General features: G+C 42.3%; 1 protein-coding gene across 3 annotated transcripts in view; it reads left to right on the forward strand.

Annotated features, from left to right (window-relative positions):
* Positions 1-2,441: 2,441 nt before the first annotated feature.
* The window catches only part of ASTN1 (astrotactin 1), a 356,585-nt gene continuing 345,526 nt past the window's right edge, over positions 2,442-13,500 (forward strand). For all 3 annotated transcript variants that reach the window (XM_086342418.1, XM_086342419.1, XM_086342420.1), the window contains exon 1: positions 2,442-2,930. In XM_086342418.1, the coding sequence (XP_086198544.1) occupies positions 2,648-2,930 (283 nt within the window). In that variant the 5' untranslated portion in view covers positions 2,442-2,647. The remainder of the gene's footprint in view (positions 2,931-13,500) is intronic.

Here is a 13,500-nt window from a genome sequence, read left to right on the forward strand (position 1 = left end):
GAAGAAAGATTTCAAAACAATAATAGATTATATGCTACTCAAAAGCAAGAAGAGTATTTTTCCTAGAATCTGTCCATGCTTAGTCTAATGCACAGCATATGGTAGGTATGCAAATGTTTACTGAATGAATTACTGGGAGCCATTAAAGTCCAGAAATTATCCATGGGTGTACCTAGATGTCCTGTAATTGTGTAGTGGAAAGGGCCCTAGGCAAAATCTTGTTTGTGGTCTTCACTCCCCCACTCCTTCTTGGCAGATTGATCTTGGGTAAACTGCTTCACTGGGGCTTCCTCCCCTGGCTCAGAGGTGAACAGTCAGCTGGCAACGCATGAAGATCCCCTGGAGGAGGGCATGGCAGCCCGTTCCAGTATTCTTGCCTGGCGAATCCCATGGACAGGGGAGCCTGGCGGGCTGAAGTCCATGGGGTCGCACAGAATCGGACACGATTGAAGTGATTTAGCATGCATGCATGCATTGGAGAAGGAAATGGCAACCCACTCCAGTGTTCTTGCCTGGAGAATCTCAGGGACAGAGAAGCCTGGTGGGCTGCCGTCTATGGCGTCACATAGAGTCAGACACAACTGAAGCAACTTAGCAGCAGCAGCAGCAGAAGTGACTGACCACACGCAAGCATGCAAACTGCTTCACTGTTTCACTGTCCTCAGCTTCCTTATCTGTCAAATGAGAAACTGGACTAATAGATGATCTGGTAGTTTCATGCTATTTCTCACATTCTAAGACCAAGTGTATTTTCTCGTTATCACTCTAATTTTTCAATGGGAAACCTTGAGTAACAAAGTTAATACTGGTTTTTATGCTAGAGAGAGTAGGCAAAAGAGACACCATGGGGTCTTTATCTCAGTATCTCCTATGAAGAAGAGTTTAAAAAAGTCATTAGCTGATAAATGCTTTTTGCAGTAATTTGCAATGCTACATGGTAATAGTTCTTAGATATGTTAAAAAAAAAACTGTTATAAAGTCTTTATCTCTTTTCTTATAAGCAAGACCTTCACTCCTTAAATGTGACCTTAAATATATGACTCATTTTCTTTATTCCCATTCATCAACTAGAGTAACCTTGTCAAATATATGGCAAAAGCTTTTTTTGTTGTTTCTTTAAAAGGACATACATTCAGAGATGCCAATAAATTGACACTAGGTAGAATGAGAATGAAATTGTTCTAAAGTGGAAATCCTCTTTGAAAATGGTGGTGCATTAAATTCCCAGAGATTAGAAATTATTTATAACATGGTCTTACAGCACTTAGTATTTAAGTCAGCATTGAATAAATGTTTAAAGGCAAACTTTTTTTTTTAATTGAAGTATAGTTCATTTACAATGTTGTGTTAGTTTCGGCAAACTTTTGAAATGAGTTAAAGGTTATCCTGTAAGAGAAAGTTCAGTTAATCATCAGATACTAGCACATACAAAAATCACTTTTCTATCAGTTTATTGCATACTATCATCATTTTGTTAAGACTTAAGGCATTACTGCCCAGCACTAATGGAAACAAAACTTTCAAGGGTTTTTGTTGTTAGTGACGTTTTTATTATCTACCCTGTTCTACTCTTGATTGGACTGGGTTTGACCTGGCCCATGCCCAAGGATATTTTTTATTCCTTTTCCGTTTGTTAAGGGTGTCTAGAAACTTTGTTTTTCTCACATTTTCTTCCAGCTCTGTTCTGTTTACTGGATTCTCTATAACTAAAAGCTCAACAATTCTTTGAGCTAGCTCTACTTTTTCTATCAATTATAGCCAGCTCCAAATGATCTTTATATTGCTTACCACAGATAAGATTGGTAACAGAAATGGAACGGAAAAGGGAGAGAGAAATAGCAAATAAAAGTTCTAATTCCCTGCTTAACTGTATGCAATACACTGACTTTGTTATTTGTCATTCACACAACCTATCTATATATATGTACATACAAAATATTCCCTCTAAACATATTTCTGCATCGTTAGTGCTGAGTAATAACACACACGTGTATTTATTCCAGCACACGCTTATCCAATATAAAAATCCAATTTTAGTGGGTAAAAAAAGACAAGAATGGAACTACCTATATCTACAAAACAACTGGGGGAGTATTTGCATCTACAGACCCCCCATCACTGGCTTTGAGGAAGCACATTTAAAGGGGTGTGCGCGCGCGCCCTTCCCAAGCCATCAGGAAGATAATGCGGGAGGGAAGATTTTGCATTGGAAAAACGGCTGGGAAAAAAAAAAAAAATGCTGTGCAGGTAGTTCATAGCCAAGAGCGTGCTCCTGCTGGGGGGATGCAAAGGAGGAAGGCGGCAGCACCGGCTGCCCGCTGGGGGCTGACCTGATTCCCCAGAATCTTCAGCTCCCTTCCTCTTTCCTCCGACGTCCTTCCTTCTCCTTTCTTCTCTCCCCACTTCCCCCCCACCTCCCCTCTTGCCTTCCCCAGATAAGCAGCTCCGGGAAACAAAGAGCGCGCGGGCTCTCCTCAGCCCTGCACCAGGCCAGCGGCATCTGGGTCCGGGGGACCCGGGCTTTCCCGGCTCCGCATCCCCTCCCCAACCTCCCCCGCCTCCCGCGCTCGCTCGCTCGCTCGCTCCCTCCCCGCTCGCTGCCTCCCCCACCTTCGCAGCGCTGGGAGGAAGGCGGCCGGGGCTCAAGATGGCTTTAGCCGGGCTCTGCGCCCTGCTCGCCTGCTGCTGGGGGCCGGCGACGGTGCTGGCCACGGCCGCCGGCGACGTGGATCCTTCCAAGGAGTTGGAGTGCAAGCTCAAGAGCATCACGGTGTCGGCGCTGCCCTTCCTGCGCGAGAACGACCTGAACATCATGCACAGCCCCTCGGCCTCCGAACCCAAGCTCCTCTTCTCCGTACGCAACGACTTCCCGGGAGAAATGGTCGTGGTGGACGACCTGGAGAACACGGAGCTGCCCTACTTCGTGTTGGGTGAGTCCCGGGGGAGGTCGAGGCGGCCCGAGGCGCTGGCCCGGCGCCCCCAGCCCCCCCACTCTGGCTCGCTCTCCACACCCACTCGCCGACTACCTCCCCTCCCCCACCCTACCTCCCTGGATCCGCCCCGTACCCAGACCATTCTCCAAGCCGACCTACAGGCGGGCGCTTCAGTGCACCTGACTTCTCCCCCGAATCCGACCCGGATGCTGGGCCTCCCACCTCCCCTGCGCTGCCTTGGCCCCCAAGGAACAGGTTGCCCGAGTCCCTCTGAAACCGTCCCCGGCTTTCATTCATAAGCACACGCACCGGAGCCCTTCTTGGCTGCTCCCAGCTCAACTCCCAGAAGCCCTTTTCCTGCTCCCAGGCCACAAGCTCAGTTCTTGGCTTCAAGCCCCCTGGACCACCACCCCCCCCGCCCCCCCGCCCCCAACAGCATCTCCTGGGGACAGTTAAAAATAGGTATCTACTGCTCACCTAGCCAGGCCTGTGCAGGGCAGATTGGGTGATTCTCAAGAATTCTCTCAGTGAGAGCTCTTTATCTGTCACTAGGCTGCTGACCCTGGGTTCCATCCCTGGGTTGGGAAGATCCCCTGGAGGAGGACATGGCAACCCACTCCAGTATTCTTGCCTGGAGAATCCCATGGGCAGAGGAGCCTGGCCGGCTGCAGTCCAGGGGGTCGCAAAGAGTCAGACAGGACTAAGCACACACAGGCTGCTGACACTCTGGCCTTCCTTCGGAACACAAGTTTTTTACAGCCCTGGTGTCCAATCTGGCAAGTCCTAGCTCCATGCTTTCGTGTAACAGACACCTCCAAGTCTCCAACTCCTTGAATAAAGAAATCATCCAGACTGTGGTCTGTTAACATTGGCATCTTTTTTCTCAACCTCCTTAGAGAGATAGACACGGGCATTCCTGCACAAAGAATGGCTTCCCTGGGTCAAGAAGCTCTTCCTTCCTTTGTTTACATCTCTCTCTTGGTATCGTATTTTAATTTTCTTAGCCCACAAAACTCCTTCAGATACTCGAACTTCTACATTACTTCTAGTCCACTCCTCTTTTTTTCACTACTGAGCTGCAAAAGATACTGTGGTCCTGCTTCTGCAGCTTGCATGCACAGGTGCATGTGACTTTGTTATCCAAAATTTCCTTCACTTCTCCCTGTGCAGATCCACCTCACCTTGCGGTGCAGGCCAGCCATGCAGTCCATTTCTTTAGTGCTGCTATAAACCACCATTCTTATTTTGCCAAGGAGAGAATTAACAGACAGCCACCAGTAAGTTTCTAGATCCAAGGAAAAAAATGTGAAAATGTCCAGGAAGCTTTCCATCCATTTGACTACCCTACCAACTAAAGTTCACTTTGTAGGGACATGGCCTCCTGATGGCTGTATGTAGGTTAGAACCACAAATGGAGTGGTATTTCACATCCCTTTCATGTTCTTTCCTTATGAGACATGAAACATTAAGAAGTGGATGAGTAAACCCCCACTCTCCAGTCTGTGGAAAAACAATTTCAAAAACTGCCTGGTCCTTTGAAAAGTTGGTTTATAGTTCCTGGAGTAGAGCTCGGTAGATCTCATTAAGCCCAACCTATAGTCTTGATGGTGTTTACTTTTGCATTAGAAATGTACTAATAATACAAAAACTGGGGGCTGGCTGGGAATGCTGACATTGTGGATACGCTGTTCATTGAAATGTACAATTGCTGGGTTATTTGGTGGATGTAAATTTTGTGTTGGAAGTCATGCTGATGTGCAAGTAAGTACACAGTCTGTTCATCATCCAGTGTAAGAACGAGTGTAGGGAATTATATGTTTCTAAAGAGCCTATTTGGGGGCTCTACATGCAGTGCTTACTGTGCATGAGAAGGGACATGTGTGGTACATGAAAAAAGGAAGATTGGATGAGCAGATGTTCAATGTTCCACTTCCTTTTTTGCAGAATCCCAAAGGCAGGGCCTGAAGCCATGATGTGCCTGCTCAGATCCAATGTGTACAGCAAAAGCCCACATGTTAAAGAATGGGTTTTCTGCACCTCTGTGCAAAGCTGCCCACTGCAGCATCCTGCTGGAGTTGCTATGGTAACCTTCTGCAACTTGGCATTGACACACAGGAGCAGACACACACTTTTATTTCAGGGGCAGATGCATTTGCTAAATGCATTGATTGTCCCCAGCCCTCCCAGTCAGTGGGGGTATGTTCAGAGCCAGAGATATGCTGGTACCTCCCCTTTTGGCTCTAAATTCCCAGGGGAAATAGGAGTGAATCTCAGCTGGGGCAGTGGGCCAAAGCAGGGGACAAAAGGAGAGGAGTCCAAGTTCACAGAAGTCAAGTGTGGTTGCTTTTGAACTTAATTTTTGTAGTCCTGTATCCTGTCACTCGTGGTCAATAGTAAGGTCTATAGTGACCTTGACTTATAGAGTTTTTCCTACTCTTATCTCTAGAACCTGGTTTGTTTAATCCACCCCTAGAAGAATTTGAATCAGTCAGTTCTGGGAATTTACTGAGCATTTACTTGCTAAGCATTTTTAAGTGCTGTTAGGGTATAGAAGTTAAAAAGAAGAAGGTTCCTGCCCTGAGAACTGAGAGTAATAACACCTGATTGTGTGGTTCTTAAAGGTTCTTAAAGGCTGTAGGAATTCGGAGGAAGACACTTGCATGGCAAGAGGAGACTCCATGGAAGATATGGGATTGACTAGGGGCCTTGATCAGATCCTTCTGTCTCCAGGATCAAGTCCTATCACTTCATTGAGGCATCAAGGGTCTTCTGACCATAGCCTTCTCCAGCCTTTTATCTCTGCAAGCCTGCTCTGGCTCTCGGGATTCTATACACGCTCTTCCCTCTCCTCCACTTGGCGGCCTTCTTCCTTCTATACCCTGCTCACATGTCACCTTTCTGTGAAGCCTTCCCTACCCCAACCAAAGTAGTTTGGGTTCATTCATCCCTTTTCTGTGCTCTTTGCATGAATTTAAAAAAGTGCACATGCGTTGCGTGCACACACATACACAGACACGAACAAAATTAAAGATAGGTTAAATTTGGCTTGGCCTAGAAGTGGTGAAGCCATTTGAGGTCATGGAAAGGATGAGCCAAGGATGGTGGCAGGAATGAGTGTGGGACTAGCATGCATATGGAGTAGTACGGAGATTAGCCTGGTGGTCTGAGAGTATAGACAACCATGTCTGGCTCTGAGAGTGGGATGTGGCCCATGGCTTAAAAGCCAGGCAGGGGAGGGTTGACTTGACGTAAGAAGCACTGAAGCCTGACTTGCAGAGGCTGTCTCAGCCATCAAAACCACTGTCAATTTTGCTTGCAGGATAACTCAGGGACAGTGAAGGAGGTGGCGTTATTTCCTGTTCTCTGAATTTGCAAATAGGATTTGCAAATTCTGGTGAAAGGGCCATATGTAACTTTCAGATGTGTTTTGTTTGGCTACACATAGTTTTGAATTTGAATGTTCTTAGTGAAGCCATGCCATCTCTAGATTGCCATACTTCCTAGGAATATTGGTTGCACTATGGCTGCACCTCTTTTTATGGCACCTATCTGGCACCTCTTAGGTCATCTCAACCCCTGTTTTCAGAAGTGTTGTAAACTTTCTATAACATGCAAAATAACTGCAGTTCCTAATTCAAGATATTTAGATACAGAAGACAGGAAACTATAAAATTTTGCGGAACTAGCCAATTAAAATTTCATATCTTAACTAAAATTGTGCATCTTCATCTTTCAAAACAGTAGACTTTCCAGCTTTGGAGGCATATCTGATTTTGAGACAACTGGTTAACCTGAAGTATGGCTTCTGTGCTGAAGTGTGGTTTTCTGTGATGTGAACAGAACATATTTATCAGTCTCATTACTATTTGAAAGGGATGCTCCTCTGTTTCAGACCCAGCTATTGAGCGTGTGTAAAACTTAGTGAAGAAAGCTGTTTCTCTTGTGCCTGGGAGTTTCGCTTTAGCTGTCATGGCTTTTGATTGAAGAAGGTATGCCTCAAGATAAATCAATCAGCCTGCGGAGATGTAGTGAGTTCCTGCATGCAAGGTGCTATTCAAAGTGTCTGGAGCAGGCCAGTGTGGTGGTTAAAAGAACAGGCTTTGAAGACAGATCTGGTGTCAACTCAGGAGGACTTTCCACTTATTCCATAGTGGAGAAAAAGGAAAGGATGGAGAGGTTAAGTAACTTACTCAGGGTCACATAGCTAATAACTGATGGATCTGTAACTCGAACTCAGGTCAATATGACATTTAAGTCTTTCTCTTAGTTACTATTTCATATATCTTAAAAGTTTTAAAAATCTATTCTTTTTCATGGTTTAATAAAAGGAGCCCTGGCAATGGATAGAGTAGGAAAATATATTCAGTTTGTATAAAGGAGTCCTTTGTGGCTTCTATGTAAATACCTTTTGAATATGTGTCCATTGAGTGATTTCTCACATAAGCCTTAATGCTGAAGAGGGTGAACTTCATCAAGAAGTATTTATCTAAGTAGGTGTACTTACCTAAGCAGAATCGGGGAATTCTTGCTTCATTCATAGTTTCCAGGTCTGAGTAGTCATGTTGTATGGCATGCAATGGCATCCACAGTCATGATGAACATGGTAGGGTAGGTAGGGATTAAGGGAACACTCTCTGTGCTTTTCTGAGAAAGGCCCCACAGAAATATAAACTGGGGATCCCAGAGAGCAGGCTCCGCTGTGAAATGGAGCCATCCAGAAGGCACTGTGCTTTCGGCTTCTTGACCAAGGCCACCGAAGTCTGTAGCGGGCGATCTTGTCCTTAGAATTCACCGTCAGAGCGCAGTGATGCTGCTTGAATAGCAGTTACTGAGCTTTTTGATTGGCTTCAAATATAACATCAGACATAGTTTTCTACTTACCTTTGAGCTTTGCCTAATAGGAAGTATTGCACTGTTTTTTCACATATCCATCCATCTTCCCATTCAAGAAGAAACTTGGAAATTTGTTCCTTTTCCTTCTTTTTGCTCTCTGCTACAGTGAGCTGCCCAGGTAAACAGCACACACATTCATATAGAGTGGCAGCCCCATCTAAAACATGGGAGGCTGACTGGTAGCAATCCTAAGGTAGGGAATTCAGCACTCATGTAACTCATACTAGCAGAATGCACTAATTTATGGTATTGAGAGGGTTACTATTTACTGTTTCTCTACAGAACTGTGGACTTTACATCAAAGGAATGTTGAATGCAAGAGTGATGAATTTTACAATGCTTCAAATGCTCTTCTAGATATACTGAGCTGGTCTGAATTCAAGTTTTTGAAAGAAAAGTAAAATACAAGCTTAATTTCTTTATATATCTTTGAAGGCAAGATTGAGGTCTTGTTTTACAGAATATATATATATATATATATATTTTATATACATATATTTTATACTTTATTTTTGAGGAATGTAATCAAAATGTAGTAGTTTCTCAGATTAAGGCCAGTTTACAAGAACAGAACTGTGCACCTTTTCAGCAGGAATATGCCAAGTCTTTATTTCTTCACTTTTATACCAAGTTCAAATACATGTACATGGATAGCAGAAAAAGCTCTATTTTGAGCAAGTTAATCTCCAAGGACAAGTTAAAGCCTATGGTAAATTTCAATATACTAAAACTTGCCATTTATCATCACTGTTACTATAAATATTATAAATAGAGTTAATATTTTTAAAATCATATATACTTTAAAGACTGAGAGAAAAAAACAAAGTGCCTCTATTGATCTCCACGTTTCCAAGGAACAAAATTTGGAAAAATTAAATTGTTCCTGATGGCAGTCTGAATTGACATGATGACTTTTGTAGAACAATTTGGTATATATTACATAGTAAAGTTAAAAATATACATGCTTCATGACCCAGTAATTCCACTTCTAAGTTTTTATTACACAGGACTTCTTACATGTATATACAAGAACATTTGTGGTGGCATTGTTGGTAGTAGCAAAACCTGGAAGCAACCCAACCTCTGTTAATAGAAGGCTAGACGTATACAAGGCGTATAGTCACTCAATAGTGTATTATCTAGCCACATTTACCAATAATGAGTTGCAGCTACATATACCAACATGAGGAGAAGGCAATGGCACCCCACTCCAGTACTCTTGCCTGGAAAATCCCATGGACGGAGGAGCCTGGTAGGCTGCAGTCCATGGAGTCGCTAAGAGTCGGACACAACTGAGTGACTTCACTTTCTCTTTTCACTTTCATGCGTTGGAGAAGGAAATGGCAACCCACTCCAGTGTTCTTGCCTGGAGAATCCCAGGGACGGGGAAGCCTGGTGGGCTGCCATCTCTGGGGTCGCACAGAGTCGGACACGACTGAAGTGACTTAGCATAGCATAGCATAGCATACCAACATGGGGAAACCTCACAAGTGTATCATTAAGTGAAAATAGCTACTAGCTTAAAAATACAAATGATACAATTCCATTTGTATAAAATTCAAACTAACAACATGTTTAGGTATACATGCACGTGTACAATTTGTATGAAAAGCAAGGTGTCAGAAAAACACAAAGGATGGGTGTTACTTCTGGTGAAAAGGTAGATGGTGTGAAGGAAGAGGGAAAGAAAAGGGGCTTCAAACATTCTGGCAGTTCTTTTGGAATTAATTTTTATTGGAATATTGTTTATTTACAATGTTGTGATACTTTCAATTGTGCTGCAAAGTGAGTCAGGTATACATATACCTATATCTACTAGTTTTATATTCTATGCCCATATAGGTCATTACAGAGTACTGAATGGAGTCCCCTGTGCTATCCAGCAGGTTCTTATTAGTTATCTCTTTTATATCTACTAGTGTGTACATGTCAATCCCAGTCTCCCAGTTTATCCCTCCCCATCCCTTTCCCCCTTGGTAACCACAAGTTTGTTCTACATCTGTGACTCAATTTCTACAATTTCTGTTTTGTAAATAGGTTCATTTGTACCAGTTTTTAGATTACACACATAGTGTAGTAGTAGTAGTAGTGGCTCAGTCGTGTCTGACTGTTTTCGACCCCACGGACCCCTTCAGTCTCCTCTGTCCATGGGATTCTCCAGGCAAGAATACTGGAGTGGATTGCCATTCCCTTCTCCAGAGGATCTTCCTGACCCAGGAATCGAACCCTGGTATCCTGCATTGCAGGAGAACTCTTAACCCTTTGAGCTACAGGGAAGACCCTAAGGTTACACATATAAGCAATATCATATATTTGTCTTTCTTTGACTTACTTCATTCAGCATGACAGCCTCTAGGTCCATCATGTCACTCTGCAAGTGGCATTATTTCTTTCTTTTTAATGCAGTGTGTATGTGTGTGTGTGTGTGTGTTGTGGGTGTACCACACTGTCTTTATCCATTCCTCTGTCAAGAGACATTTAGATTCTTCCATGTTGTGCCTATTGTAAATAGTGCTACAGTGAACACTGGGGTGCATGTATCCTTTCAAAATAAGCTTTTCTCCAATATATGGCAGTTCTCAATTTTTTTTTGCCTTTTTGAAAGAAGTAAACAATTTTTATAGCAGATTTAGATTTAGAGAAAAATTATAAAGACCATACAGAGGTCCATATACCCTGCACCTAGCTCCTCCTGTTATTATCATCTTTATTAGTATGATACATTTAACAATTAAAGAACCAATATTGACATGTCACTATTAACTAAAGTCTATACTTTATTCAGATTTCCTTAATTTTTACCTAGTTTTTATCTTTAAAAACTAAGTTTCCTTAGTTTTTATCTTCTTTCTGCCTCAAGATCCTACCTGAATCTTAACATTGAATCATCACATCTCCTTAGGCATCTTTTTACTATGAGAGTTTCTTAAACTTCTTTTTGATGATTTTGGCAGTTTTGAGGAGTATTCCCCAGGTATTTTGTAGAATGTCCCTCAATTTGTTTGGATTGTCTAATGTTTGGATCTGTCTAACGTTTTCTCATGCTTAGATTCGGACTTTGAGTTTGGGGGAGGAAGCTGTAAAGTGTCATTTTCATTGCATCATGTCAAGGGTGCATTTCATCATTATGACCTGTTGACCTCGATCACCTGGCTGAATTTGTCACTTTTCTACACTGAGAAGTTACTTTTCTTTCCCCTTTTCCACGTTGTTCTCTTTGAAGGGAGTTCATTACGCATATCCCATACAAAAAGAATGGGGAAGTTATGGGTCTACCTTTTTGAAGGCCAAGAATCTATATAAATTGTTTTGAATTATTCTAGGAGAGAATCTTCCCTTATGTCTCATTAATGTATTGATTTAATCATTTATTTATATCATATGAACTCATGAATATTTATTTTATACGTTGGATCATACCCAATACTATTTTATTGATTTTATTGCTCAAATTGTTTGAGCTTTAGCTAATGTGAGCTCTTTCAGTTGCCTTCTGTGTTTCTTTGACATAACCCCATTAATACATATAGATTTGTGTTGTTTTTGATTTTTAAGCACTTTGCTATTTTTGTCACTACAAGCTGCTCCAAGCTCATCTTGTATATTGCTTCCCCATCCCACCACTGTCCATTCCTGCTGCTGCTGCTGCTACGTCGCTTCAGTCGTGTCCGACTCTGTGTGACCCCATAGACAGCAGCCCACCAGGCTCCCCCTGTCCCCGGGATTCTCCAGGCAAGAACAATGGAGCGGGTTGCCATTTCCTTCTCCAATGTATGAAAGTGAAAAGTGAAAGTGAAGTCGCTCAGTCGTGTCCTGACTCTTTGCGACCCCATGGACTGCAGCCTACCAGGCTCCTCCGTCCATGGGATTTTCCAGGCAAGAGTACTGGAGTGGGGTGCCATAGAATCAGCTATTTCTCCAATGATCCCCAAGTTTGTTCACTGGAGAAACAATACTAAAAACCAAGATCTAGGGACTAGGTATACTGATTTATACTGAGTGTTAGTTGCTTCTAGGCCCTTTCAGTTAACAGAATGAAGAAATATATGTGTTACTAAGTCATAGGGATTCCCTTGGGGCTCAGACAGTAAAGAATCCGCCGGCAATGCAGGAGACCCAGGTTTAATCCCTGGGTCGGGAAGATCCCCTGGAGAAGGGAATGGCTACCCACTCCACTTATTCTTGCCTGGAGAATTCTATGGACAGAGAAGCCTGACTGGCTGCAGTCCATGGGGTTGCAAAGAGTCGGACATGACTGAGTGACTTAACACTTCCACTTTTCTTTCACTTTACTAAGTCATATGTATACACATACCTATAAATATTTCCATATGTAACCATCTGTATGTATATTGAGCATAACTTCATACTGATGTCTCCAGCTATAATCCATTATCTAATTATCTAATAACATCTACTATGTGTATCTAGTCTGTGGATCATTCTAGCCCCCTTCCCTTATTCATTCCACTCCAACAGTGAGAAAACCTGATTCCCACTGTCTTCCATCCATTTATTTAATTGTTCTACTCCACTATACATGTATGGAAGTATCAGAATTTCACTTATATCCCCATAGGGAAAAACTTTACCAGCTAGAGTACAGCTCCTGTGTACAGTTCCTTTAGTCTTACAGATCCTACTCATTTCTTTGGTCACTTAGTTACTTAGATCAATACCTTTACTTCCTCTACTCCTGCAGAGAAGTTGTTTCATTTATTTATGAAACGGTTCATGTTTTGTCACATTCTGCATTCCATTCTGGGATCACCCCACCTCCTAAATGATATTTCTTAATTTGTTCTTTTCTCTTAATTTGTCATTTCTTTTCTCTGAACTTTTATACAAAGTTCTATGGGGTTTTAACAAATACACAGTGTCAAACATCCACAATTACATTATCATACAAAATAGTTGTACTGCCCCACAAAATCCTTCACCTTTCACCTATTCAGCCCTTTCTTCATTACCCCCAAACTCTGGCAACCACTGATCTTTTAGTCTCACTTTGTTTTGCCTTTTCTAGAATGTCTTATAATTGAAATTACACAGTATGTGGCCTCTTCAGACTTGCTCCTTTTACTTAACGTTATGCATTTAAGATTCATTCATATATATTTTTTATGGCTTGTTAGTTCATTTGTTTTAGTGCTGAATAATATTACATTGTGTGGATATGCCACTGATTGTTTATCTGGTCACCTAGGAAAAGGCATTTTGGTTGCTTCCAGTTTTTAACAATTAAGAATAATACTGCTATAAATATTAGCAGGTGGTTTACTTGAATGTTGCCGCTTTTTTTGGTTTGTTTTGCTTTTGTAATCTCAATGGAGAGGTTTGAGTTGATTGTACTCCCTAATCCAAATCCATTTTATCATAGATCTGAGAGAGCCCTGCTCCTACCGTGGCTCACTTGTTTTTTGGCTCTCTTTATCCCTGGCAGGCCACAGTCCATAGGGTCACAAAGAGTGGGACACGACTGAACACACATACACAACAGATCCCTACTTCCAATTTACAGCTACTCTTTCTCACAGGCCAGCGTTCTAATTTTTTTAATGTGTATCTTTTCTTAAATTTGTTCTTGTGAAATGTGGATAGTTTTTATGTGGTCGTGTATTTTTAATTTAACTAAATGGTGATGTGATAGAATGACATTCTGATTCTTACTCTT

Source organism: Bos grunniens, chromosome 16, assembly GCF_055505025.1.
Source record: "Bos grunniens cultivar Pamir isolate PY7600 chromosome 16, Bosgru_T2T1.0, whole genome shotgun sequence".
Lineage (NCBI taxonomy): Eukaryota > Metazoa > Chordata > Mammalia > Artiodactyla > Bovidae > Bos > Bos grunniens.